The sequence below is a fragment of the Capra hircus genome, chromosome 5, assembly GCF_001704415.2.
Source record: "Capra hircus breed San Clemente chromosome 5, ASM170441v1, whole genome shotgun sequence".
Lineage (NCBI taxonomy): Eukaryota > Metazoa > Chordata > Mammalia > Artiodactyla > Bovidae > Capra > Capra hircus.
This window is the reverse complement of record NC_030812.1, coordinates 111,489,959-111,515,974: the sequence shown is the minus strand read 5'-3', so window position 1 is coordinate 111,515,974 and position 26,016 is coordinate 111,489,959. Positions and strand designations below refer to the sequence as shown.

At 45.1% G+C, this 26,016-nt stretch overlaps 2 protein-coding genes and 1 non-coding gene across 4 annotated transcripts in view; 1 reads left to right on the top strand and 2 right to left on the bottom strand.

Moving 5' to 3' along the window:
- The window catches only part of ACO2 (aconitase 2), a 46,806-nt gene extending 31,210 nt beyond the window's left edge, over window positions 1–15,596 (bottom strand). Inside the window, exon 1 of the mRNA XM_018048823.1 lies at window positions 15,493–15,596. Within this exon, the coding sequence (XP_017904312.1) occupies window positions 15,493–15,528 (36 nt within the window). The 5' untranslated portion in view covers window positions 15,529–15,596. The remainder of the gene's footprint in view (window positions 1–15,492) is intronic.
- TRNAS-GGA lies at window positions 11,683–11,754 on the bottom strand. Its single transcript has one exon. It is a non-coding gene; the product is annotated as a tRNA-Ser (tRNA).
- Window positions 15,982–24,988, top strand: PHF5A (PHD finger protein 5A). Of its 2 annotated transcripts, none has more exons than XM_005681109.3 (4): window positions 15,982–16,113; window positions 16,545–16,568; window positions 17,064–17,230; window positions 24,312–24,988. In XM_005681109.3, the coding sequence occupies exons 1-4, from the start codon at window positions 16,062–16,064 to the stop codon at window positions 24,399–24,401; spliced, it is 333 nt and encodes a 110-aa protein (XP_005681166.1). In that variant the 5' UTR covers window positions 15,982–16,061; the 3' UTR covers window positions 24,402–24,988. The 2 variants fall into 2 exon arrangements, with proteins under 2 accessions (XP_005681166.1, XP_013819827.1); XM_013964373.2 differs by lacking the exon at window positions 24,312–24,988 and adding an exon at window positions 20,331–20,780 and having other exon boundaries at window positions 15,989–16,113.

Genomic DNA, 26,016 nt, shown 5'->3' with positions numbered 1-26,016 from the left:
CGCAGCCTTTTTGGCACCAGAGACTGGTTCATGGAAGACAATGTTTCTACAGGATAGTTTAGGGATGACTCAAATGCATTACATTTATTGTGAACTTTATCTCTATTATTATCACATCAGTTCCACCTCAGATCATTAGGCATTAGATCCCTGAGGTTGGGGACCCCTTTCAATTAAAAATATCAAGTTACGTAACATATGCCGAAGGATGTTAACGAGACTTACTGTGGCCATCATTTTGCAATACATACATACCTATAATCATGTTGTATACATGAAACTACTGGAAAGTTGTATGTCAAGTGTAACTCAAATTTTTAAAACGTTACTTACAAACATCAAAGCCAAACAACGAGGGACCGCCACCGCGGGCGTCTGCATTCCTAGATCCTCTGCAGCGTTCTACCTCCTGCACCAGCGGCCCCCACCTCAGCCCACCCACTAGGTAGGTGCCTCTCCACACACAAATATCTACTGGGAAAATGGGATAAATAAAGACGACGTAACAAGTTTTTTATTTTTTCAGTCAAATTTATTACACTTAAAACACGTCCCTTGTTGAGCCTTCCTATATCTTTGATGTTAAAAAGGTCCTTTAAGGAAATAATGGTGACAGTAGAGGGTGATTTGATGGGCTTTTTTGGTTCGGTTTGCTGTTGTTTTGGTGTCCTTACTTTAAAAAATTTAAAACTTGTAACCTCAGGTTGATCCCTTCAATTCCATGTGTACACTTTGGTGCCCCCTATCATGCAACTTTCCCAGAACAAACCTGTCTTTGGAGGACACTGAAGAAGTAAAATACGAGGAGGAGGAAAAGGCTAGGTTTTAATATTACCCCTATTATCTCAGCAGCAGCCAGAAATCTGAGAAATGATAAGCAGGGTTGACTCTGGTGAAAAACATCTATCTTCACTGTCATCCTCCCTGTCTCCCCTCCCTCCTACCACCAAACTTTACCATCTGTTTACTCACTCTGCCCATCTATCAACTGGTTAGAGTGACTATGGGTGCCAGGCACTGTTCCGGGCACTGAGGATACAACACTGAATAAAATGTTTCAGTGCTACCTGCCCTCTTGGGACTGACATTCCGGGAGGTTAAGGGAGGAGGGGAGACAGTCAAGTAGAGACAGAGAAACAAGTACAATCTCAGTCAGATATTAGTAAGTGTCACAAGAGAGAAGGAAGCAGAGCAATGGGAGAGTGAACCAGGGAAGTGGGGAGAGGTGCAATTCAAAGGAGGATAGTTAGGAAGGGCTGCGTGAGGCGACGTTCTACCGACAGGCTCTGCTCACAAACTGGCCAAGAAAGCATGAGAGGTAGGTCAAGAATACCACTGAGGTTTTGGGCCTGAGTAACTGGAAAAATGGAGCTGCTATACACTGAAATCGGAAAGGTAACAGGAAGGGCTGGCTTGGGGTGAGCCTGGGAGTCTGCCTGTCTGACCCCCAAGTGGAGAGGTCAAGTAGGCAGCTGGATTTTCATTTTAGGTCCCTTCCCTCTAGAACTAGGCTAATAAATGATCCATCTGGAAGCAGATTATCAGAACCCAAGGTGACCCCAGACCACCAAGTATCTTTTATTCACTTGGCAGATGAAGAGTGTCTCAGGTCACACATACCTCGTTAACAGCAGTTTGGGGGTTTCCCTGGCAGTCCAGTAGTTCAGACTTCTACTTCTAATGTAGGAGGTCCAAGCTTGATCCCTGATTGGGGAATTAAGATCCTACGCACTGCGTGGCACAGCAAAACACACACACACATCCAGCAGTTTAGAGCAGAACTCAAGTCACTTAATTTGCAAGTCAAAACTTTTTCCACCATACCACCTCGCCCTAATTAAAACTGCAGTAGTCCTAATTCATTAAACACATATTTATCCAGCCTCAGACTTTGTGCTGGGCTTCCCTAGTGGCTCAAACAGTGAAGGAGATGCCTGCAATGCCGGAGACCCGGGTTTGATCCCTGGGCTGGGAAGATCCCCTGAAGAAGGGCATGGCAACCCACTCCAGTCTTCTTGCCTGGAGAATCCCCACGGACAGAGGAGCCTGGTGGGCTACAGTCCGTGGCGTTGCAGAGTCAGACACGACTGAAGCGACTAAGCACAAACACAAGACTTTGTGCTATGGCGCTTGAATTAATAAGATAAGCAAGACAAGACACAGTCCCTCCCACAGGTGAGCTCACAGTTTGGTGGAGAAGACAGATATCAAGTCAGATATCACTCATGAGACCATGGAAGCAATGACGTAAGTGCTGTGAAAGAAAGGTGAGGCAGCTACAGCATTAAGCTGGAGAGCCCAATCCAGGCGGGGGAAAGGCTTTTTCCAAGAAAGTGATCTTTCATCTGAGAACTGAAACATGACTAGGAACTAGTCAAGCAAATAAAGTGTGGTTTAGGAGAAGGAATTCAGGGAACCTGGCAGGCAGAGAGAGCAGCAGGTGCAAATTCCCCTTGGCAGGAAAGCACTTGGTAGTTGAAAAAAGAAAGAGAAAGCCAGCTTGGCTGGAGCAAAGGGCAGTGGAGATGGCAGAAGATAGAGCTAAGAGGTAAAGTAGAGCCAGGCACCGAAAAGGACCTTGCAGATCCATGAGGAAAGGCCCCCAGCAACCCTGACTAAAGCCTCTCTGCGTCTTGGTGGAATACCTGGTGAAACATCTCGGAACACCAGAGGGCAGAAGGCTTCTAAAGGAGCTCTGAAGTCATCTCCCACTTGACTCCTTACCTCCCTGGGAGGCAGGCATGAGATAGTTTCTCCTCGCCTCCCAGGGACCTGCTGAGGTATGGAGCTTTCTGCCCTGGACTCTTTAGACTAGAACTGCAGAATACAGACCCGGGTTCAGTGGTGCCGGGCCGCCACGGCTCTCGGTTCAGTCCTCAGCTCCTTGTGTTCCGGTGTGTGGCCCTTTTCAGCGTACGCAACTAGAGCCCAGGGAGCTGGCACCTTCAGCTTGTTGTTCTTCTCATTCTGTATCTAAATAACGAACTGTCTGAATATGAAAGGGATTCACTGCACCTTTACTGATCAAGCAGTCAGGCCTTGATCTCTTCTTATAAGTATGTATGAACTTTACAGTAGGACATGTTAAACATTTAACTTGATCCTAAAAGTAATGGGAAGCCATCGAAGCAGGATTATATCTGCCTTAAAAAAATAAAAAGTCACTGTGGCTGCCACGTAGATAATGCACTCAAGGGGGCCAAAGCGGGTTGACAGCGGCTTATCATGTAACCTACTTACGTCGCATGAGCACATTTGTATTTTCACACTTGAGCATCTATCCTGTGACAGTCAGCAGGACACAGATACCAAGAAGAGTAAGATAGTCCCTACACTTACATAGTCTGGCCACAATCAGCATGTCAGTGCACCCACTGTGACCTGCAGGAAGAAGGAAACACACACGAGGGGCAGGAGTACAGCAGAGGAAACAATGAACTCTCCTGGGCAAGCCTCCACTGAGCAGGGCCGTGGAGGGTTTGCAAGGCACTCAGAGGACAGTTAGCATGTAAGATGATACAGAATCGTCAAGCGAAGCGAGCAGGAGCTAGAAATCACTCAAAATGGTGCGAAGTAAAAGACAAAGCAGGCAGTGGTGGAAGGTCAGGCCAGACACCCAGGAGGGCCGAGGAGGCTGAATTAAGACCTGCGGTTTATTTACCCAGTGAAAAGAACTTAGATACAGCTCAAAGGCCCAGCTCCACCATTTACTAGCTGTGTGCTGTCAAGCCAAGGATTCACCTTCGCACCCAGTTTTCTCTTTTGAAGTTTTTATCAGGGTAGCAGTCATGTACAGATGTGAGAGTTAGACCATGAAGAAGACTGAGTGCTGAAGAACTGATGCTTTCGAATTGTGGTGCTGGAGAAGACTCTTAGGAGAGTCCCTTGGACAAGAGATCAAGCTAGTCAATCCTAAAGGAAATCAACCTTGAATAGTCGTTGGAAGGTCGGCTGCAGAAGCTGAAGCTCCAATGCTTGGCCACCTGATGTGATGAGCTGATTCACTGGAAAAGACCCTGACGCTGGGAGAGACTGAAGGCTATTTATTAAATAGCTTTTACTGGAGGTTTTCCTCCCATTTAAAAAAGTAGGACATGTTTCTTGGAGAAAATTTAGAAAACACAAAATTTTATAACTCCTTGAAGATCATCCAGAAATACCTACCACTACCACCCCTCCACCAGACTCCCCAGCCTGATGCCAGGTACCCTGTGGAATTCAATACTCGGTGATTCCCAGAAGGGCACTAAACACCAGTCCACGCTGAATCCACATCTCCTCACAGCCCCTAGGACCAGGGTACCCACTGAACCCAAACTGAACGGGTGCCACAGCTGAGGTGTCTAAGCAAAGACAATGGCAATAATAAGAATTACTAGTAGCAGCAGTAAGGGTTATGTGGATGAACAGCCCTAATGCATATGAGCCCCATTTAACAGATGAGGAACTCGAGGGCTGGAGGAGGATAGTAACTCACCCAAGGTCTTGCAGATACGCCAGCATTCAAAGACAGCCTGGCTCTAAGCCTAAACACCGAAACCTCCAAGTACCAAGTGAACCCTGGCAACTTTAAGTACTGAGTTGGACACAAATGAATTAAAGAAATCAAATAACATCAAAATGGAATAGATGCCAAACTGTTAACAGCAGCTATCCCTGGAGGGTGAAATTATGGACAGTTTTTTGTATTTAGGTAATCTGAACCTTTAACACTGTATATGGATTAATTTTAGAATCAGAAGAAAACCTAAAGAAATATAAATTGCAAATACATTATTATTAAACATTTTTAATTTTAATTACAAACTTTTAGAAACTTTACAAGGAAATCTATCAAAATGTTAACAGTAGTTATCTCCAGGTGGGGTGGGTTATCTCTGGGTATTATGAATAATTACAGGTAATTTTTATGGTATTCTTTATACTTCTGTATTTTCCAAGCTTCCTAAATAGGTATCTTTATAAATAAGGGAAAAAAAAGGTAAGAAATTAATTCTACCTTAAAAATAGCTATTACTGAGTCTTGTAACATTTGACCACTGTGGCTGGAGGATAAGTAGTCCAGATCAGTATTATTTAAAGAAGGAAGATGACTTGGGCATATTAAAAAAAAAAATTATTGGGGTTTTGTCTTTGCTTTCTCAATCCAAAAGAAAAACATAATGCTTGGTTCAACCTAGCCCCACGGTCATTCCAGCGATCATCCATTGGCCATCCACTCAGATGTCACAACAATTAGGAAATGGGAAAAATTTTTCCCCACACTTGAAGTCCAAGTCCCAGGCCGTGTGAAATTCTCATGAGTAAGTACCAGGCCCTTATCTAGAACAGATACTTCCAGATAAGCCCTCAACCTCCATTTTCTCAGGAACTAGGAAGTCGAGGGCAGCCTCAAGGCAGAAAACCTCTCTTCAGCAACCTCTACAGAGCCCGGATTCAACCTGATTATTCTAGGGAGCTCATATGCTTCCAGAAAGCCTATTCCATCACTAGACAGTTCTAACACTTACCCACCAATGCTTCTCACGCTGAACTGAAACCCACCTCCTATCAGGCAATGGAAACCAGGGCTCAAATCCCAGCTCTGTCCCCGACAAGTGGCACGATGCCGTGTGGTTTTGCTGAACCCCTCTAACGCTGCAGGGGTTATTAAAGGAGAGCACCCATGTAAAAGCAGCCAGCCCAGTCACCGACACACTTCCTAGCCCTGTCCTTTGGAACCAGATCAAACGAGCTTAGTCACTCCTCCACGTTTCAGCCCTTCAAATCACTGAAAACCATGACCATGTCTTCTCCATTCTAAGCACTCCTATAGTATTTCCTTGCTACAAAACTCCATCCACTTGGGTGGGAGTCTCCCCTCAGGGTGACCAGAAAGCCCTTGGATCTGTTTTGGAGTAAACAGCAACAGCTGACCCACTGTTCCAGGACAGTGTCTCTTATAACCCTGGCTGGACAGAGCTCAGCCTCCCTAACCGCCCTGAAGATGCAGAGGTTCAGTGACAGCAAGTGGCCTGCCAAGGTCACATGGCTGGGAACCTGCTGAGCCATGCTCTTCTCAGCATGCTTACAGACAATGTCTCCCAACCTCAGGCCTGGCAGCCAGGTGGGCTCAGTCCTCCAGGGGGCTCAGTGTCTCTGGCGGAATCTGGCTTCCTGGTCTAACCGTGCCCTCTCCTCTGCTGGCTGGGATATGAACCTCCAGGGCTCCCAGGGGTGAGGGAGGCTCTCCTGATCTTGTGCTTAACTGACACAGAACAAACTCTGAAGGAAGGACTATAACCCAAGTGGACCTGCCAGTGAATCACTAAGAAATAAAATGAAACGAACCAACAAAAGTGTGAGGCAGGACCACAAAGGTTATCTTATGTCACCTTCCCAACAACTGGGCCGAGTGGGAGTGTCATAGGTCATTCTGTCTTCTCTTTTAAGGGTAAAACAGACTCCGACAGGTGAGAAGGTAGACTGCACTAAAAGCTAAGCTCTACGAGGGCAGAAGGCTTGTCCCACGTGGTCACCATGACAGACTCAGAGTTTAGGACACAGAGTCCAGGATACCAACGCTTGATGATGAGATGGATGAAGGCAGAACCATGATTTGAACACAGGCTCTTCATCTTGCTTTCCAATTCAAGTTGTGAGCGTCTCTGGCAGAGGCTGTGCTGAGACTCCGTGCCTGTTCACAGAGCCAAAGCATGGGGGAGGCTGGCTGGGCCAGTCTGCGAAGCATGACTGTCCACACTGCGAAGCATGCCACACGCCAGCGCTGCCTCAGGGAACCATGTGTCAGAGGGCGCTACAGCCCAGAGCAAGCGGAGGAGAAGGTGGCTGAGCTGTCCAAATAGGCCGGGATCCTGGAGCAGCCTGGTCTCTGAAGGCAGCTGCTTCCACAGGAGACAGAGATGTCGCCGGTCACGTCTGGCCCGCCCAGTGCCACTGCAGCAACGCTGCAGCCCTAGTCTAGCCACAGGGAAGGCGTCCGCTCTAGAGCTGGAGGGCCTGGCCCAGAACCTCAGCTCCTCTAGCTGTGGGGCCTCAGACCAGAGAATTCACTTCTCTGAGCCTCTGCTTCCTTTCCTGTAAAACTGGTGTAAAAGAGCAGAGGTTTTGTGAGGATTAGAAACAATGTGTGTGCTAAGTCGCTTCCCTCGCGTCTGACTCTTTGCAACCCTACAGACTGTAGCCCACCAGGCTCCACTGTCCATGGGATTCTCCAGGAAAGAATACTGGAGTGGGTTGCCATGCCCTCCTCCAGGGGATCTTCCTGACTCAGGAATCGAACCCATGTCTCTCACATCTCCTGCACTGACAGGAGAAGGCTTTACCACTAGCACCACCTGGGAAGCCCAGAAACAATGTATTGTTTGTAAATGTAGCAGAAAAAAGTAAGTGTGGAATGATAAATACAAAATTCCTATCAGTGGTTGCCTCTGGGAACCAGAACTGGGAGAAGGAAAGAGAGCTTTTTTAAACATAGTCTTCTTTAAGGAAAAAATATATGGAAAACACAGAGCTCAGCAGCTGGGTTCCTGGCAGGCATGCAATAAATGTAAGCTGCTGTTCCTCATTTCTCCTGGGAGGAGTTGCTGCCTCTCACATACATCCTGCCTACGTGTTAACAGAAAGAACCATGACCTGCTGTTTCCGACCATGCCCTCTGGCCCTCTCCCAGCTGTCAAAGCAGGTCCCTCCCAGCCCCAGAGCAGGTCCCAAGCACCAGGAAAGCACATCTCAGAATTGAAAAGGTCCCATCTATCCACCCATTCTGCCCCTGAATGCCTAAGAGACCCTTTCTGGCAGTGGGGAACACACTACCACAGGAGGCCACCCGTTTCACCAGCAAGACGACCTCAAGGTCTCAGGTCTCAGGAAGGGAAAGACTCCTGGTTCCTCTGACCATAACCCTCAATGGCCTTTAGCCTCACAGCTCTTAGCAACCAGCTCTTCCTGGCAGGGAAGCCTCAAGTGAGGCTCTGTCTAGGTGAGCAATGCAGGAATGCACGTCAGTCAGCACCTTCCTTAAGCGTCATCTCTCCACATCTCTGCTGCTTCTAACAACTGTCTCCCACTCCTGGTAGGAGAATGTCTGGCAACCCTCCTAAGATTCCCAAGCTTAACAACTCCCTCCTATCCCTAGGCAATCAATGAGCTTGGTTGCTATGCAACAGGCAGGCACAAAAGTGATGCAGTCCTTTTCAGAGGCTTGGGAAGGGGGAGGGAGCCATGTCTATCCAAGACACAGCCTCTAAATGGGGTCCAAGGCAGTAGGGGTTCCTTTAAGAAGTCAGCTGATATATTCACTCATCTGCCTAATTCTCCTTTGCTGGCGTCTGAAGCAGACTCCAGGCACACCGTGAACTGCATATAAATTCTGAGCCCTGGTCTGGCCCCTACCGCCCATCCTGGGGCAATAGCTTCCTCTGAAAGCTTGACAGGCAGCCTGTGAGGCTGACCCACAGGTCTGGGCCCTCCCTCTCAAGCTCTGCTGGTATTTGGGGCAGGAGGCAATCACGGCCTCAAACATCTCCACATCCCAACAGGACACGGAGCCAACCAAACTGTGTCCCCTCCATCTAGCCTACTCTGCAGAGATCCAGTTTCTACTTGCTATACTCAGGGGAGTCCTCTGGGGAAACAGTTTGACTGAAGGGTAAAAACCCTGAGTTCTGCAGTCAAAATCTGGCTCAGCTGCATACTAGTTGTGACCTTGGGCAGGCCATTTAACCAACTGGGGTCTGTTTAACTGTTTCGCTTCTCCAGCCCTCCTTTCCTTGGCCACATACAAAGATTTAAAACTAGTTAATTTCCGAAACTCTGCAAGGCTGATGACACCTACATCTTAGGTTGTTGTGAAGGTCAAATGAGGCAGTGTTTGTTCAACAAGACCTAGTTCAGTGACGAGTACAGCTCAGTATCAGTATCTTCTAAATGCCAAGGGTGCGGTGGGGCAGACTGAACATGCCATCACTCAAGCAAGTACGACGGACCGGCATGGACTTAGCTCCACCTAGCATGTCCCCACCCTCCTCGCTTCAGCACAAGCTATTACAGTTGCTAAGACGCAGTTTCTTCTTCACCAGCACAGAAGCTCGTTCACAGGCCGGGCCCTTTAAATAAGCTCTGTAGTTCTCTCAGTGAGCAGTGGCAACACAGCAGTAACACCAGTGTCCAGCTGAAGGTGAAGTGCCCAGCAACAGAGCACAGAAGTGTAGGAGCTGAAGGAGCTCCTGAGGCCTCGCTGGGCCCCCCACAACCAGCCACAGAATTAAAGCTCCCACTGAGAAACTGTCTCAACTTCTGCTGGGTGAAAACAGAAATGCTCCTCACTGGGCCTAAATTCCCCAAGGAACTTCATCTTTATTGATGGAAACACTGCAAATGTTATTCTAGAGCTCGCCTTCTCAATGCTGCCCTTCAACTTAGAAAATTAAAAAACAGGAAGCCGTGTTCATTTGCTCCTCTTCTCCCAACTCTCTTAGAGCCATACCCAAAAGATTTTCCTGCACTAGTACTACACACCCAGTATCCACGGCCACTACAGAAGGAGCAAGCAGTTTCACTAGAGCCACTCTTTATTTTTTAGGCCGTACCACACAGTGTGCAGGATCTTAGTTCCCGGACCAGGGACGGAATTCGGGCCCAGAGCAGTGAAAGCACAGAGTCTTGACCTCTGGACCGCCAAGGAAGTCCCAAGGCTCTTTTTAGACATATGAGTTGAAGATAAATGCTGGGCAATGGGGGCTGCAGACCATCTGGAGGAGTGGAGACATAGACTAACTCTCACCAAGTGCCCATATATCCTGCGTCAACTTCCCCCAAACACTTCATACACACAGTCCCACCTAATACTCACGATCGCCCAGAGACAGAAGGTACAGTGTCCATTTTATAGATGAAGAAACTGAGGCTCCGGAACTTAGCTACTTTTCCCAGGGCCACACAGCAACGTTGCTACCTTTTCCTTTGACCCAGGCTTTGCACAATGAATCCAAGAAAAAATCATTCTCCCTGCCTTTTCGGATCCACTAAATAAACGAGCTTCCACAGGTTCATTCTAGAATAATCTAAGGAAAAAAAAAAATCTGTCCTTTGTCTCAATATTAGAAAAGGCCTATTTTTAAAATAACATTAGAAACTATTCAAAAATTTTTATAGTCCATAAAGAACCTTCCAAATATTACCAGGTCTTCAGGACCATTCTAAAAATGGACTGTAGTCCACCTGGCTCCTCTGTCCATAGAATTCTCCAGGCAGGAATACTGGAGTGGGTTGCCATTTCCTTCTCCCGGGGATCATCCTGACCCAAGGATTGAACCTGGGTCTCTTGCATTGCAGGCGGATTCTTTATCATCTGAACCACCAGGGAAAACCAAGTGTTTAAAGAGCTTTCCAAACATTACTAGGTCTTCAGGAGCCTTCTCAATCAGAGGGTAGCTATGAATTGTCCCATTTTGCAGATGTGTAACCAGAGAGCTACAGGGGGTTGAGGCCTTGCTTGAACCCACATGGTAAGAATGGGTTAGAGGAAGTCTCCTAAGATTCCTGATATCCTATGTGCTGCCTTTTTTCGTTTTATTTTTATTTAGAAAATTGTTTTCTCCTGGTTTTATCGATATAACTGACATAGCTGTGTAGGTTTTAAGGTGTACAGCATAATGATTTTACTTACACAAGGAAATAATTACCACATTAAGTTTAGTGAACATCCATCTACCTCATTTAGATACAAAATCAAATAAATGGAGACATATCTTTTTTCCTTGTGATGAGAACTCTTAGAATCTACTCTTGGCAACTTTCATATATAACATACAGTGGTGTTAATTATACTTACCATGTACATTACATCCCTGGTACTTAGTTATAACTATAGACCTTTGCACCTTTTGACAACTTTCATCCAGTTCCCCCCTGCCCCCTCCCCCAATGCAGCCGCCCTGCAGTCCCTCCTCTTCTTCATGCTGAGGGGCACAGAGCCCACCACTGCTTTCCAAACCACATGCTGGGAAAACAAGGGGTGTCAAAGACCACCAGGGCCGATGAAGACAAGACTGCTCAAGCACCAGTACTCATACAGCCTGAATGATCCCTCTCGCTTATAAATCAAATCCTGTCACTTCACCATTTAAAATCTTCCAGTGGATTTTCATTACACTTGGAGTAAAACCCAATTTCCTTACCAGATCCAACAGGACCCTGGCTCCTGCCACTTGCTCAGACCTTCCTCACATCACCTCAGCCACACTGGCCTTATTTCTTATCCTCAGATCCATCTCAGGTGCTTTGCACATACTGCTCCTTCCCCTCCTACTTTGGGCCCTTCCCAAAATCCTGAAGGGCTGTCTTCTTATCAATCAGCTCAAATGCTACCTCTTCTGAGAAGCCTTCCCCAACCACTCCAGTCAAAAGCTATGCCACAACCTCACCTTTACTCTCTCCACCACACTATCCTGTATCTTCATTGTCTTACTTCACAGCCGAATTTTCTTGCCCACTTGTTTGTCTCCCCAGAACTACAATACAAGCTCCACTATTCCTGTTGATCATTACTCTCTCAGTGTCTAAAATAGAGATCGTGTCGTGAAGTCACTCAGTTGTGTCCGACTCTGCGACCCCATGGACTGTAGGGATTCTCCAGCTAAGAGTACTGGGGTGGGTTGTCATTTCCTTCTCCAGGGAATCCTCCCAACCCAGGGATCGAACCCGGGTCTCCTGCATTCCAGGCAGACGCTTTAACCTCTGAGCCACTAGGGAAGCCCCTAACAATTAAATGTGAAGTGAAAGTTGCTCAGTCTTGTGCAACTCTGCAACCCCATGGACTATATAGTCCATGGAATTCTCCAGGCCAGAATACTGGAGTGGGTAGCCTTTCCCTTCTCCAAGGTGATCTTCCCAACCCGGGGATCAAACCCAGGTCTCCCACATTGCAGGCGGATTCTTTACCAGCTGAGCCACAAGGGAAGCCCAGAATAGAGATAGGCACATAGTAAGTGTTCAATAAATGTTTTAGGAACAGGCTGTTCAAAAGGCAATGGTGTGCTCCCCTCATCCTCAAGATTCTACTCACTCTGCCCAAATTTCAGATTGCAAGTTTACTCATCTGTTCATCCATTCACTTAATTCAAACCAACAACTAACTACTGCTCACCTGAGAAGGTACTACAGTGAATAGGGAACCAGAATGATGTATTTCCCAATTCCAAGCAAGATTTTTTTTTTTAACGTGGCACTTTACAGAGGCACTTTTAACACCTGCAAATGTCTCAGATTTCTTTGTAGTTAACAGACTCTTCAGATTTACATGCAAGAAGTTACATAACTTCCGCAAGGTCACATGGTGAGACCTCAGCATCCCAGTATCTCAAGGCAAAACCAAAGACTAAAATGTATCTGGAAGTGTCCACCCCCTTTTATTTTCGATCCATGGTCATTTACACGAAAGTTAATTTTAAAAACTGGAGAATAGACATGGTTTTTCAAAAATTTCACTTCCATTTCCTACACTTTATTCTATCTTTCTACCTGGTAGCAGGTATCAAACAATACAAAACTTTGTGGAGCACTGTTCTCTGGTTATTGACCATTAATGGTACCCTGGTTGACAGGCTGAGTCTTGATGGCAAAGGGAACCAGTGGTATGGTGCAGGTGCTGGGACCTCAAGCTTGTGAGTCAGAAAGTACCAGATTCAAACCACATCCACTAACAACTAGTGATAAGGCCCTAGACAAGTTTATTTTAATTTAATCAACAAATACTTACATAGCTCTTTTAGATGCAAGCAGGGTTCTAAGTGGGCTTCCCTGGTGGCTCAGAAGTTAAAGCGTCTGCCTGGAATGCAGGAGACCTGGATTCAATCCCTGGGTTGGGAAGATCCCCTGGAGAAGGAAATGGCAACCCACTCCAGTACTGTTGCCTGGAGAATCCCATGGAGGGAGGAGCCTGGTAGGCTACAGTCCATGGGGCTGCAAAGAGTTGGACACGACTGAGCGACTTCACGACACGACAACGAGGGTTCTAAGTACTTTGCAACTATGATTACTAGATAAATCAGGTGTACTATTATCCATATCTTACAGGTGAGGAACAGGCACAGAGAGGGGAAGTAACTTGCCCAAAGCCACAGCTAGTGCGTCTCAGAGTCAGCATTAAAGTAAGACAGTGGATGCCAGAATCTACACTCTTAGCCATTACACTGTGTTTCTGCTCTGTTCCTATTTCTTCATCTATAACACAGGGTTAATAAATCTGTGATATCTCACAGGGTCATGCGAGGCTACTGGCACACAGTTAAGTTAAATGTTAGCTGCTCTTAGTGGTAGTACTAATTGCCATCACCTTTGGTCCAGTCAAGGTTCAATCAAGGTCTGCCCAAAATACTTCAGCTGAGAAAGATCTCCAAGATCCTCTGCAGTAGAATATGTTAGAATATAGTGGAAGTTCCATGAGAACAGGAATTGTCTGCTCTTTCTGCTTCTCATTGTATCCGGAGGAAGCAGAGGGTACTCAGTTAATATGCGGTAAATAAACTGAATGCATGGACAGGGTTCTGTCATACAACAACTAAGGTAGTACCACCACTTCTCAAATGTAGCTAAACATAAAAGAGGTAAATTTACCAACTTTTTAGGGAACAGTGGAAGCTGGCCATTACTTAAGACAGCCTGGCTATTAGCAGACAGTGTGGTATAATGCTGTTCATTCATCTTAGCTAAATGCAGAAACAAGGAGACCCAGGCTCTCAAGGTCTTGGAGTGTCTGTCTATAAAAGAGGAAGTTGGACAACATGATGATCATAAACAAATATATTCTTTCTCATTGCTTTGTAACAATTATTGTAACAATATGAATGGAAACTGATCACCAAGTACTCAATAAACGTTTGTCAATGAACATAATTTCCAAACGACAGATGGAAGAAACTGGGATTCAGTTTCCAAGTTCAAGGTCACTTAGATGGGTTAGCATATGGGTTAACATGGAAGAGTTCAGCTCTCTTCCTATGCGCGTCTAATGCTCATGCTTTCCAAGATTCTTTGTGATATCAGTTCTCTCTTCCAAGCTCAACAAATCTGTAATAATTTACCTTATCAAACAACCTTGTATAACTTCACTAGATCATGTGACAGCAGGATCAAGAAGAAACAACTATTCCACATTGTTAACCTGGACAATCAAAGCATCTAAAGAGATAATTAATTAGGCCAAATCCCCTGTTTCTGCCAGAACTGAGAGACCATAAGTATAAATAAGATAAATGATGACTTCACTTTAAATGGTTTAAATTTAAGCAATGTGACTTAATAATTAACTTCTGGTAACACAAAACTTTTTGAGGGTACAGTACATCTTCTTCAAACCTGTAAGTATAGTTGGCTACTTAATCCAAAGTAGATGCACAGGTTAAATGTAAAAAGTTGCATAGAATGTCCACAAATGCTTGCTTCCTTTATTTTTATTAAAATACACGCTTGACATTGAACCTTTGTGTGTAACACCACCTTCCTAGGGTTGTCAAGTTAGGAGTGAAAAAGCCATCTGGCAGTCACAGTCAATTTTCTAGATGGTTCATAACAGGACTGTCAAGGTCAAACTGTTGATTCTTTTACCTTCCCATCTAGTAATTGAAAAGCAACGAAAGTGGGCTCAAAATACTCCATTCTGGTACTCTCACAAATACAAATGTCAGTTCCAGGATCACACTCTGGCTCAAAAAGTTCTGAGGGCAGGGTGACACGAACAAAGAGAACAGCGGGGTAGTAGGGCAGATGCTAAGGCCACAGCACTTGGGTAACACTCAGAGCAGGAACTTTTACCTAGCAGTTTCATCACCTATCAAATGAGAATAATCATCCTACCAAATGATCATATAAATTAAGTGATATGATGAGGAATGGTCTTGCAATCTGTGCAAAGGTGAGACTACTGTTATCATTACTAATTACTACGGCTGGGGACGGAAGGTCCCCTGGAACTCTTGGCTGTATGTTCTGCAGGATCCCCTCAAGATGGAATATAGTTTTTTTCTCCAGACTTCGGGTTTGACAACGATTGATGCACTTGGCTAGCAAGTCTCCGCTGCTGAGAGATGAGAAGTGAGGCCTTTGGGTTCTGGGCCTAGCGGGCTCAACAACCACCGCGCCCCCCCAGTCACCTTGTCCTCACCTTGAGGAACAGAAAACGAAACTCTATGGGGTAGAAAGTGAGGTCCACGAAAACGAGAAAAAGGTGCCTCCACTCTTCACCTAGCTGCCGCTTCTTAGACCCAAGCTTCCAGCTGGGCGGGGACAGAGCAGAGAGAGAGCTGACAGAGCCAGGGACGCCTTGACCTCGGGCGCCGGAGGAGCGAGCGTAGGTGCTGGCCCCGCGACAGGGACAGGTACACGAAAAGCCGGCCGGAGGTCGGGCCTGCCTCGTCTTGCCTCGCCCACAGCCGCAATCACAGGAGGAGGCACCCCGCCCCCGCGAAACCAGAGGGCCCTCAGTTCGCTCACCTGCAGCCGGGACACCAGTAGGCTGTAAGGCGCCATTTTGTGCACTGACAAAGATGAGGTCGCTTGAAAGTGACGTGCCACTCAGAGTATTTAAAGCCTTCGGGCTGGGGGCGTGGCCTGAAGAGAAACGCGGCCTCGTGAAGGCTGGGCCTCGGCCTAGGCGCCTACTTCTGCGAGCGCCTTGGGCGGAGTTCCCGAGTGAGGACTCGAAAGGGGAGAGGACAAAACTACATAAAAACACTTAAGGAAGTAGATGCCGGGCAAGAGATGTCTTACCGAAGTGAAAATTTCACCTTTGTACTTTGCAATTTGCCTCTCCCATTCTAGTTCTGGAAAGATTGTGATTTTTTTTTTAAGTAACTTTCATACACCTGCCAGGACCTGACCCCCGTTAGGACGGAAACTTGGCTTTGGAATTTGATCTCGCGAGAACCAGCGGGGCTTGGTGCAAAGAGTATAAACGCTGACGGACGTCTAGAGAACCAATCACGGCGACCAAGAGGCAGGAGCAACGGAGGTTAAAGGTCGGACGGAAGTTCTGTAAGCTTCCGGTGGTTTGAGAGGGAGCTATGGCTAAGCATCACCCGGACTTGATCTTTTGCCGCAAGCAGGCTGGTGTTGGTGAGGCAGCCTTCTGCCCCCGGCTCTCTTGGTGGGAATGGTATTAGGACCTAAGAGGTCCGGGGTTCCCGTCACTTGCTTAGGGTCTTGCCCGGGAGGCGCCACGTTTCCCGCCTCTAGGTTGAAAGTGCAGGAGCGCGCGGGTTTGCGGTCTCTTGATGAAAAGAGGGCGGGGGCTCGCGTGCTGGGAGCCGGAGGCAGGCTGCCGGAATGGGGCTGGGAGAAATTCTTAGTTTGCGCAGGACCTGTGAGGGGCTTCAGGAGGCTCTGGATTTGGTTCGGATTGAAGTTTAAGAGGATAAGATGGATAGATCCCCTCAGGGCTCACTGCAGTCCCTGCTCCTGTCCCCACCGCAAGCTCGAAGATGTTTGTCCCCTCTTCGTCAAAACTTTAATCCTAATTGTGCTCTTTACCGTCTTTTATCTTGCAGCCATTGGAAGACTATGTGAAAAGTGTGAGTGGAACACGCCTCCCCAAATAGCCCACCTGGCCCACTCAGTTTCTGTAGAGCAAGCAAACGAGCATTTTCAGCGGTGGCACTAGGAGGACTTGGAGTAGACGTGACCCAAACAATGTCAACACAGTGCCAGGCTGCAACTAAAGGCCACCACCCTCACTCCAGCTTGCACGTTTTAGACACTAGGTTTTGAGAGAATCTTTAGCTTTGGACCGGAAGTAGCATGACCCCATCGACATATACAGCGTTCTGCCAACTAATTTATATAGACGTATCTACCAGGTGCTTCTCTAAGGTCTTTACCCAGTAGGTGATTAACTTTTCCTTTGTGTTGTAGAGATTGAGATGGACACGAGGTAAGTCAGGTTTTGTGATGCCAAAGTAGAGGGTCCTCAAGTCACTGTTAGGAGACTGGTGTAGTCCCCATAGCGGGAGGAGGGCAAAGGACTTGAGGTATTTGCACATGGGTGTAACTCCATTCTCTTCTTATAGGTGATGGCAAGTGTGTAATCTGTGACTCCTATGTGCGTCCTTGCACTCTGGTGCGCATATGCGACGAGTGTAACTATGGCTCTTACCAGGGACGCTGTGTGATCTGTGGAGGCCCTGGAGTTTCAGATGCCTATTATTGTAAGGAATGCACCATCCAGGAGAAAGATGTGAGTATATATAGGAAGCTTTTCATCTGATTTTCCCTTGTGTTTAGTATCACTTTGCCATCCACAGCAAACTGTATGGTCCGTGGATGAATATGTTCATTTAGTCATCTAGGTTATAATTTCTTCAGTGTCTGTGAGCCAAACTGGGTGTAGCCCAACAAAAGGCAGTTATTTTGTATCAAGGACAAAAGTGCAAGAGAAGCAAATTTTGGTCAACACTGGCAATTTCGAAAGCTCTCTATTCCTTTGATGTCTCTCTCATTTTTATTCACAAACAATATCTTTTTTTTTTTTTTAACTGTGCCACATAGCTTACAGGATCTTGAACCCTGGCCACAGCAGTGAAAACCCAGAATCATAACCATTAGGCCATCAGGAAACTCCCAATATTCTGCATTTTTAAGTCCTAGCATGGTGCAAGGTGTATAATAGCCATTCAGTAATTCTCTTTATTATCATTAAGGACTGTTCAGGTGGATGTATTGACTTCTGAGTTTGGGACTATTCAAGTTGATTTCAGCTCTGAGTAGCTAGAGAATACTTTTGCTTTGATTTTTCAGAATTGCTTGGGATTCTGTTTGTGATGTTTTTTTCCCCTTAACATTGTATGCTGGCAAATGCAATTGAGCCAGTTGCCAGGATACAATAGAGAGTTATAGATCTGTACCAAAAACAGGTTTCTTGGAGGAGAGGAGGACAACCCATGAATCACCTTCTGTTCTTCTTATGACAGTAAAACAAAGTGTGATACAGTAACAATAGGCTAATATGAGGTATCTGGTTACCTAATCTAAGATAAGACATAAGGCAAAAAAGAAATAAAAAATTCTTTGGCCATGCTGGGCAGCTTTGGGGATCTTAGTTCCCCAACCAGGGGTGGAACCCAGGCCCCCTGCAGTGGAAATGCAGAATCCTAACCACTGAACTGCCAGCGAATTCCCAAAAGATAAATAATTCTTTATATTCCCTTTTACAAATAGTAGATAGTTCAATATATATATAGGACTTCCCGGTTCGCTCAGATGGTAAAGAATCTGCCTGCAGCGTGAGAGACTCGGGTTCATCGCAGGTTCAATCCCTGGGTCAGGAAGATCCCCCTTCTATATAGATCTTATCTTCCTTATTCTTCAATAGCTTTGTTAATTAGGGGGTATTATTATCCCCATTTTACAGCCCCTCTCCCAGCTAATAAGTGTCAAGTCCCAAGCTTTCTGACTAAACCTTGTGGTGTCCTTTCATAAGTCTGTGATGTGCCTGTGTTGAAGAGAGACGATTCAGCTACCTCAGAATCTTTGCAGTTAGATTTTGTCTACCTCTAATAAGTGGGACATATTAGAGCAGATAAACCTATTTTTTACACCAGTAGAGTCTTCTGTTATTTAGGGAAGTGAGAACGGTCATAGATAAAGTACCAGAAACATAATTTCAGTTGGTGATTTGAACATTCTCTCTCTTTTAGGGGGCTGCTCTGGGTCTTGTGGTGTGCAGGGTTACTTGCTCCAAGGTATGGGATCTTGGTTCCCTGACCAAGGATCAAACCCATGTCCCCTGCATTTTTAAACACTGGGCTACCAGGGATGTCCCCGATTTGAACATTCTCTTATCCTAAACTCTGATTTGCATTTGTCTTTGACTGTCAAATCATACCCTGCTCATGTCTTCCTTTCTCTCTAGCTCTTGGTATGTTGCTGCTGTTTAGTTCACTAAGTTGTGTCTAACTCTTTTGCGACCCCGTAGACTGTAGCCCCGCCACCAGGCTCCTCTGCCCATAGGATTTCCCAGGCAAGAATACTGGGGTGGTTGCCATTTCCTTCTCCAGAGGATCTCCCTGAGCCACCTGGGAAGCCCCAGCTCTTGGTATAGTCCCGGCATGTAGTGTAAGTCTGGTCCACGTTTTTGTGCTGCTCCTGTAAATCATCTGTAGGAGCCCCTGCTAGAGAGCGTCTGGTACACAGTAGGTGTTGGATGATTACAGTCTATACCATGGTGAGACAATATCAGTGAAAAACAGTACAAGCAAGTCTTAAACTAGCTAAAACTAGCCAAAGAATCTATTAAGGACAACACTTTCTTGAATTTTCCATGACTGTAGCTAGAGTTCTTATCTGATACACTTACAGCCAGAGAGTACTTAATAAAGGTTCATTGCTGTCTGATTCGTCTGCATGTGGCAGGTGACCTGATCTCTCCGGATCCTTGTGCCTCATTCTAGATGTCACCACTTCCCTTACTTCACATTATACAAGAATGTTCTGAGGATATTTGAGATGGCATCTAGCTCGCGTTTACTCAGCAATAGTTTCCAAGGAACACAAAACAGTCCAGTGACATGATCCAGTCTCTCAGCCTTACAGATCATGATGTAGATTAAGTGCCCAAGACTTTCCTACACACAAATCTTCCTACAGCCAAAGCAACCCCTCTTACTGCTCTCTTCCAGCAACTTCCATAATTTATAAGAGAATTAGCCCAGTAAGCTAAGTTAGGTGTTCCCTAGTTTTTTCAAAGCCTCGAGAATACTCGGGGGTCAGGGACAATATCTGTGGGCACTGCTGCCAAAGGACTAATTTGTGGTTTCTTATAATGTGGCATCTTACTGATCTCCCTGTACCCTTGACTCCTTTTACTTAACCATTTTCCGCAACTCTCCCAACCCGATAACAAGAAAAATAGCAACTAGTATTTTTGGAGCTCTTGCTGCATGCCAGGTACTGTTCTGGTCTTTCTTGTCTAAAAGTTGTGCATGATACAGATGAGGAAATGAATGGCCCAAGGTCACATGATGAATAAATGGAGGTTAAAATCCAAATTAAGTTTTCTTGGGAATTCCCTGATGGTCCAGTGGTTAAGACTTTGTGCTTCCACTGTAGGGGACACAGATTTGATCCCTGGTTGAGGAACTAAGATCTCAAATGCCAAAAAACTTTATTTACATTTTCTCCACAACAAGAGGAATTAAAGTTGGATAAGATTTTGTTGGGTAAGGATGAGCTTCAGATCACAAACCACTGTAATGTCAAAGATGTTTTCATCCTTATTGAAGATGCATCAGCTAACTCAAAACACTTACCCTAAACACTCATCATATTTCTCTTCTCAGGATGGTGAAGGATGCGCCTCTCTGTCTCATGCTATGTCTACCATTCGCTTCTCCCCATTTAAGTAAACAGCAGAGCAGTTAGATATATAGAAAAGATATGTGATAATTTTCAAAGGTAATTCACAAGTTTACCCTTCTCTGCAACTGCCTAAACCTTGTGAAAGTTTTGGGGTTTGCCTCCAGGAAGCTCTGTTACAAAAAACACCAGAGTAGGAGGTAGAAAGCCCAAATTCAGGTCTTGGCTTTGCTACTAAGATACTGTGTGTGGCTTTGAGGAAATCTCACCCTGACCCCCAGCCCACAAAGGGTAGTAGTAATCCCTTTTACCTCCTGGATACATTACTGAGAGCTTCAAGTTTCAAATAGAAAATGTGATGCCCTTGTTAAGATCTCAAACCAGTGTACAGTCTGGTTTTTACCTTGTAGGTATTCATTAAACAGTTGCTGGAAGAATCAGTGTTTCGTCTTCTAGTTTCTGTTAATCAAGCAGGCCTTGCCTGCTGTTGGTAATTCTTTGCTACCGATGATAAGAAACGGACGTGTGGACCCATTTTCTATAATCCTGTTTCTGATCTCAAAATTTGTAAATTGCCTTTTCCTGCATTTTGGTTCTGTACGCATTTCCCCATGGTATGTTATATTTTGGTACATAATCAGTGTTGGTTTTTTAAGTATTACTTTATAAAGTCCTGGATTTTCACCAGGTCCAGGGTAATTTTTGTAGCTTGCTTTCGTGCCATAGAAATGGACTTGACGTTCAGCCCCCCTCAGGAAGGAAATCCATAGGCATTGAATTCTCCTTGGTGGTTGGTAATGGAGCCCACCTTAGGCTTCTGGGGATGTTTTAGGGGCTTCCCTAAAGTGGTAAAGAACCTGCCTGCCTATGCAGGAGACGTAAGAGACTCAGTTCAATCCGTGGGTCAGAAAGATCCCCTGGAGGAGGGCCCAGCAACCCACTCCAGTATTCTTGCCTGGAGAATCCCATGGAGAGAGGAGCCTGGCAGGTTACAGTCCATGGGGTCACATAGAGTTGGACACAACTGAACTGACTTAGCATGCACACATAGGGATGTTTTCACAGACATATTTAGTATAATGGAAAGAAGCATTTGGCAGTCTAGTGTTTACTTTTTTGTGTGTGAAATTATAGAAATTAAGTGGCCATGCAACGTGTACACTCAATTCAAGCTGTAGCTGCCTAAAATAAAAGCTCCCTATGCTCAGAATGGGGAAATCTGTTACCCTCTGGGAGGACTGAGAAAGGCTGAAATTTGTATCAGGCATACAAGTTGCTAAAAGAGCTACTGGCACCAGGCAGACATTTGCAGGTTGTTTTTAATATACTCCCTAGCTCAGCTCACGAATACTCTGTACCGTCCTTGAGGTTTTCTTAAACGTTGTTTTCATGGTCTCCATTCACAGGCACATTTACAAAAGCCAGCCAGTGCACACATCCTCACTTTTCACAGTATTGTTAGAATTTGGGAACAACCACTAGACCCACAGGGTATGTAGAAAATAAAAACAGGAGTTTAGGCAAGAAAATAGGAAATTTATGTCAGTGAGAAAATGCCATAAAAACCAAAGAGCTAATAATCTAAAACATTGGTTTTCCGATGTTTTTTTAAACTTTTTAACACGTGGAGTTCTATCTTCAAAGAAGCCGTGGGTGTGTTAGGTTGGACCATTATGAAATTGCTGCTATTTGTTTTTGGCAATTTCTTATAATTTATTAAAGGCTGGCTATATGCCAGGTGTTGTTCTAAGTACATTTATTGATTCTTAACTCTGTAAGGTAGGTTCTACCATTGTAGTAATTTAATAATATGACTAAAAAGAGACATAAAGAGGGTAATAACTTCTCAGAATTCAGGTGGGTTGTCTCCAGAGCCTACAGTCATAATATGAGTGAGAACATAGCTGTACAGATCAGGGGATGAGTCCTGCAGTCACCTGGCACCTCTCAGGACTCTAGGGCTCTATAAATACAGTTTGTAAACATTAACCTGAACCAGTCATCTTATTTTATAGTTGGATATGAATCCAGACAGAAGTGGCTTGCCCAGTCATGCAAGTCAGTGAGGCGTAGTAAACCTGAACAGGCTGTCATCATACCGCAGAATCTCATAGCATCCCTAAAGGGCTTCGAGCACTCTTGTGTCTAGTAGCAGGCTATCTTGGGTCAGGAGAGACAGTTCTTCTGACATTTGTACCAAGATTCCCAGTACAGATTATGTGGCTTACTTGAGTTCACCTAGCACCTAGCACTGGTGGGGCTGGGCTCCCCACAGCCTGGGTCCCTCAGCACACTGAGCTCCACAGACAGTAGTTCTCAATGTAATACATGGTACTGGATTGATCAAAAAGTTCTTGAGGTTTTCCATTACTTTTGTTTGTGTTTTAGTTTATTTTTGGCTATGCTGGGTCTTTCTGCTGTGCACAGGCTTTCTCTTGCTGCAGCAAGTAGGGCCTGCTTTGCGTTGTGGTGTGTGGGCTTTTCCTTGCAGTGGCTTCTCTTGTTGCAGAACACAGGCTCCAGGTGCCAGGCATCAATGGCTGTGATGCAGGGGCTTAGTTCTCACCCAGCATGGGGGTTCTTCTCGGATCAGAGATCAGACCAGTGTCCACTGCATTGCAAGGCGGGCTGTTAACCACTGGAAGAGCCACATAACCATGTGGCTTTTAACCACAAGATGGGCACTTTCCCACCAGGGAAGCCCCTCAGCAACATCTTTCAGAAAAACCTGAAGGAACTTTTTGGCCAACCTATACATGTTTTCTAGGAAATAATGAAATGTTAGTGTTGCCTTTGTGTCTTCTCAGAGATTTTTTTTACAGTGTTGGTATCAGTCCCCCAAAAAAGAAATCAGCTGAATTAGAAGTAAGTTGTCTGAGGACTGGAGTCATTCATTCATTCATTCCATAGCCCAGTGTCAAGCAACTACCTTTGACATGGACGTTTAATAAAATCATCAGATCTAGGAAGGCTTCTTCAGGTAGTAATTCCCCCAGTTTTCTTCCCATCATCCCAAATCAACTGATGGAGCCATCATCCCTGCAAAACACAGTTTCCCAGGGGCTTCACTGAAACCACTCAAGCTTACAAACTGGCCAGGGGAGCCTGACATTGCAAATCAGAGTATGGACTGTCAACAGCGATCTCTAGCACAGGAGCACTCTTCTCCCAAGACCATGTGGCAAGTGAATTAATAAGGTCACATCAAACTTAGTATTCTCCTATGATATTTAAAATATAAGGTACTATTTCCTAAAGTCTTCAGTTTTTTTCCCTTGGTATTCTCTCCTTTCTTGGGATGGTGAAAGAAAGCTGAAGAGCTTGATCTGTAGATGATTATTACCATTTCCTAGCTCTCACTTGGAGAAAATCCTTTGAACACCTTAAAGAGTTTTGTTTTTTCTTTGGGGCCACACATCATGTGGGATCTTAGTTCCCCAACCAGGGATCAAACCCATGCTCGATCCATTGGAAGCACAGCCTTAACCATTGGGCTATCAGGGAAGTTCACCTTAAAGTGTTTTAGATTTTGCCTCCACTATATCATATTAGCAACAGAAGTGGGCTAAGAATCCAGCATTCTAAGTGCAGGCTACTGGATAGATGGCAAATTCTAGGTGCTTAATAAATACTTGATTGATCAAATAGGATAACTGAACTGGTAAGATGAATGGCTGAACCATTAATCCAAAAGTTATTTTTATTTTAGTGTGAAAGTCACTCAGTCACATCTGACTCTCTGCAGCCCCATGGACTGTACAGTCTATGGAATTCTCCAGGCCAGTATATTGGAGTGGGAGCCTTGCCCTTCTCCAGAGGATCTTCCCAACCCAGGGATCGAAGCCAGGCCTCCCGCGTTGCAGGCAGATTCTTTACCAGCTGAGCCACAAGGGAAGCCCAAATTTTTATCTTAGATTCCTTTCAATTCAAGCTCAGAGACTTTTAACAACTTTTCTGTTTTCCAGAGAGATGGTTGCCCAAAGATTGTCAATTTGGGAAGCTCTAAGACAGATCTCTTCTATGAACGCAAAAAATATGGCTTCAAGAAGAGGTGATTGGTGGGCTGCCTCTTCCTCCCCCCATCAAACTGCTGCAGCTGCCAAAAGAAATGCCTACCACTGCCAGCAGAAAGGAAGCGGAGCACAGAGCATCACCTGAATCTGCCTGTTAGTACAGGGCACCTTACCACTGTCTCCTCTCACCTGGACCTGGTAGGAATGGAAGAAAGATTCTTCGCAGAGCACTCTGGCAGACTATATCAGAAAAATTGATAGATTAGTTCATGGTATTCCTTAAATTCTAGAAGCAAGGATGTGTTATCCACATCAAGAATTTCTTCATACCAAAAGCTTCTAAATAATATGTCATTTATTTAGACAGAAATAATATGTCATTTCCTTCTATTTGAAGAGCCAGCTGTGAAGCTACCTGCAGTGAAAAGCGTGTTCTTAGAGAATCTCCAATGGCAGTTGTCCTAGTATCTGCAGTGTTGGGGGGGCCAGCAGAACAATAAATGTGGGCATTTCATCTTGTAACCTTTACCAGATGTGGTGCTGGTTCATGTTATTTTTGTTCTAAAAAATTGGAAACCCTTTCTCTTGCTGTTATATTAATAAAGTAGGTGTTTATTTTCTGGTTTTCAGCCCCTTCCCAATTTAATTTTAACTCTAGGAATTTTAGTCACCTAGAAATTTGTGATTCAAAATAGAGGTATTGGGATTAACTAAGCACCTTGTTCTCTTATTACTACTGTAATTCAAAACCACTCATGCCTTTTATGATAAGTAAATCAAAGTTATTTTTAGAAACATCGCTTTTTCCTTCCTGCCCAACTTGAATTTTGAACTGAAGAGGTGGCTTCCAGTAACGGTGAAGGGAGTGAGACAAAACGTATTCAAATCAATGAGTTAGGAAGACTGAACTTGATTGACTTTTTTTCGTAAAGTACATATATATACTCACATTAAGGATGTAAGGGAGGGACCACCCTGGTGGTCCAGTGCAGGGGGTGTGGGTTCAATTCCTGGTCAGGGAAATAAGATTCTACATGCCGTGGGTGCGGCCAAAAAAAAAAGGATGTGAAGGGATGTGTGATTTAAGTAAAATTAATTTTAGATGTATCCTACCCTAACTTAACCATCTGTACTTTTTGTCTGCTAGAGGCAATAAGTTATCCGGAGAAGGCATATTCATAACTGGAGACTTCCAGTCAAGTAAGCCTTGATGGATTTGAAAGAGCTTCTAAGTCCTGCAGGATCCAGGGACCTGGCCCAAGGTCACATTGCAACTTAGTGGCAGAGCTAAAGGAAGAGATGAGTCTCCTGACATCTGTCGGAGTTTTGTCTTGAATGTATACGTGCTTATTTGTGATGTATTGAATGTCCAAAACAGAATTAGGATAATCTCTGCCTTCAAGGAATTTAGTGACTGAGCTTAACAGAAACAGCTCAGTGCAACTCGGGCTGTACAAAGCAAGGGCCTAGAGAGAGGCACCTCAGGAAGGCTAGAGGAAGATCATAGCCATAGGACTGTCATGAGGACTCCTTTCAGTTCCTCAAACGGCTGCTTTCCCTCCTGCTTCTGTTCTTTTTACCTGTAAAGCTCTGTTCTGCTTCTGCTCAGCTAACTCCTACTCATCCTTCAGACCTTAGCTAAGTATTTCCTTAAAGA

Coding starts and splice junctions, on each gene's coding strand:
- PHF5A (XM_005681109.3), top strand. CDS start 16,062: ATGGCTAAGCATCACCCGGACTTGATCTTTTGCCGCAAGCAGGCTGGT. Junction 16,569..17,063: donor TGGAAGACTATGTGAAAAGT/GTGAGTGGAACA, acceptor CTCTTCTTATAG/GTGATGGCAAGTGTGTAATC. Junction 17,231..24,311: donor GCACCATCCAGGAGAAAGAT/GTGAGTATATAT, acceptor TCTGTTTTCCAG/AGAGATGGTTGCCCAAAGAT.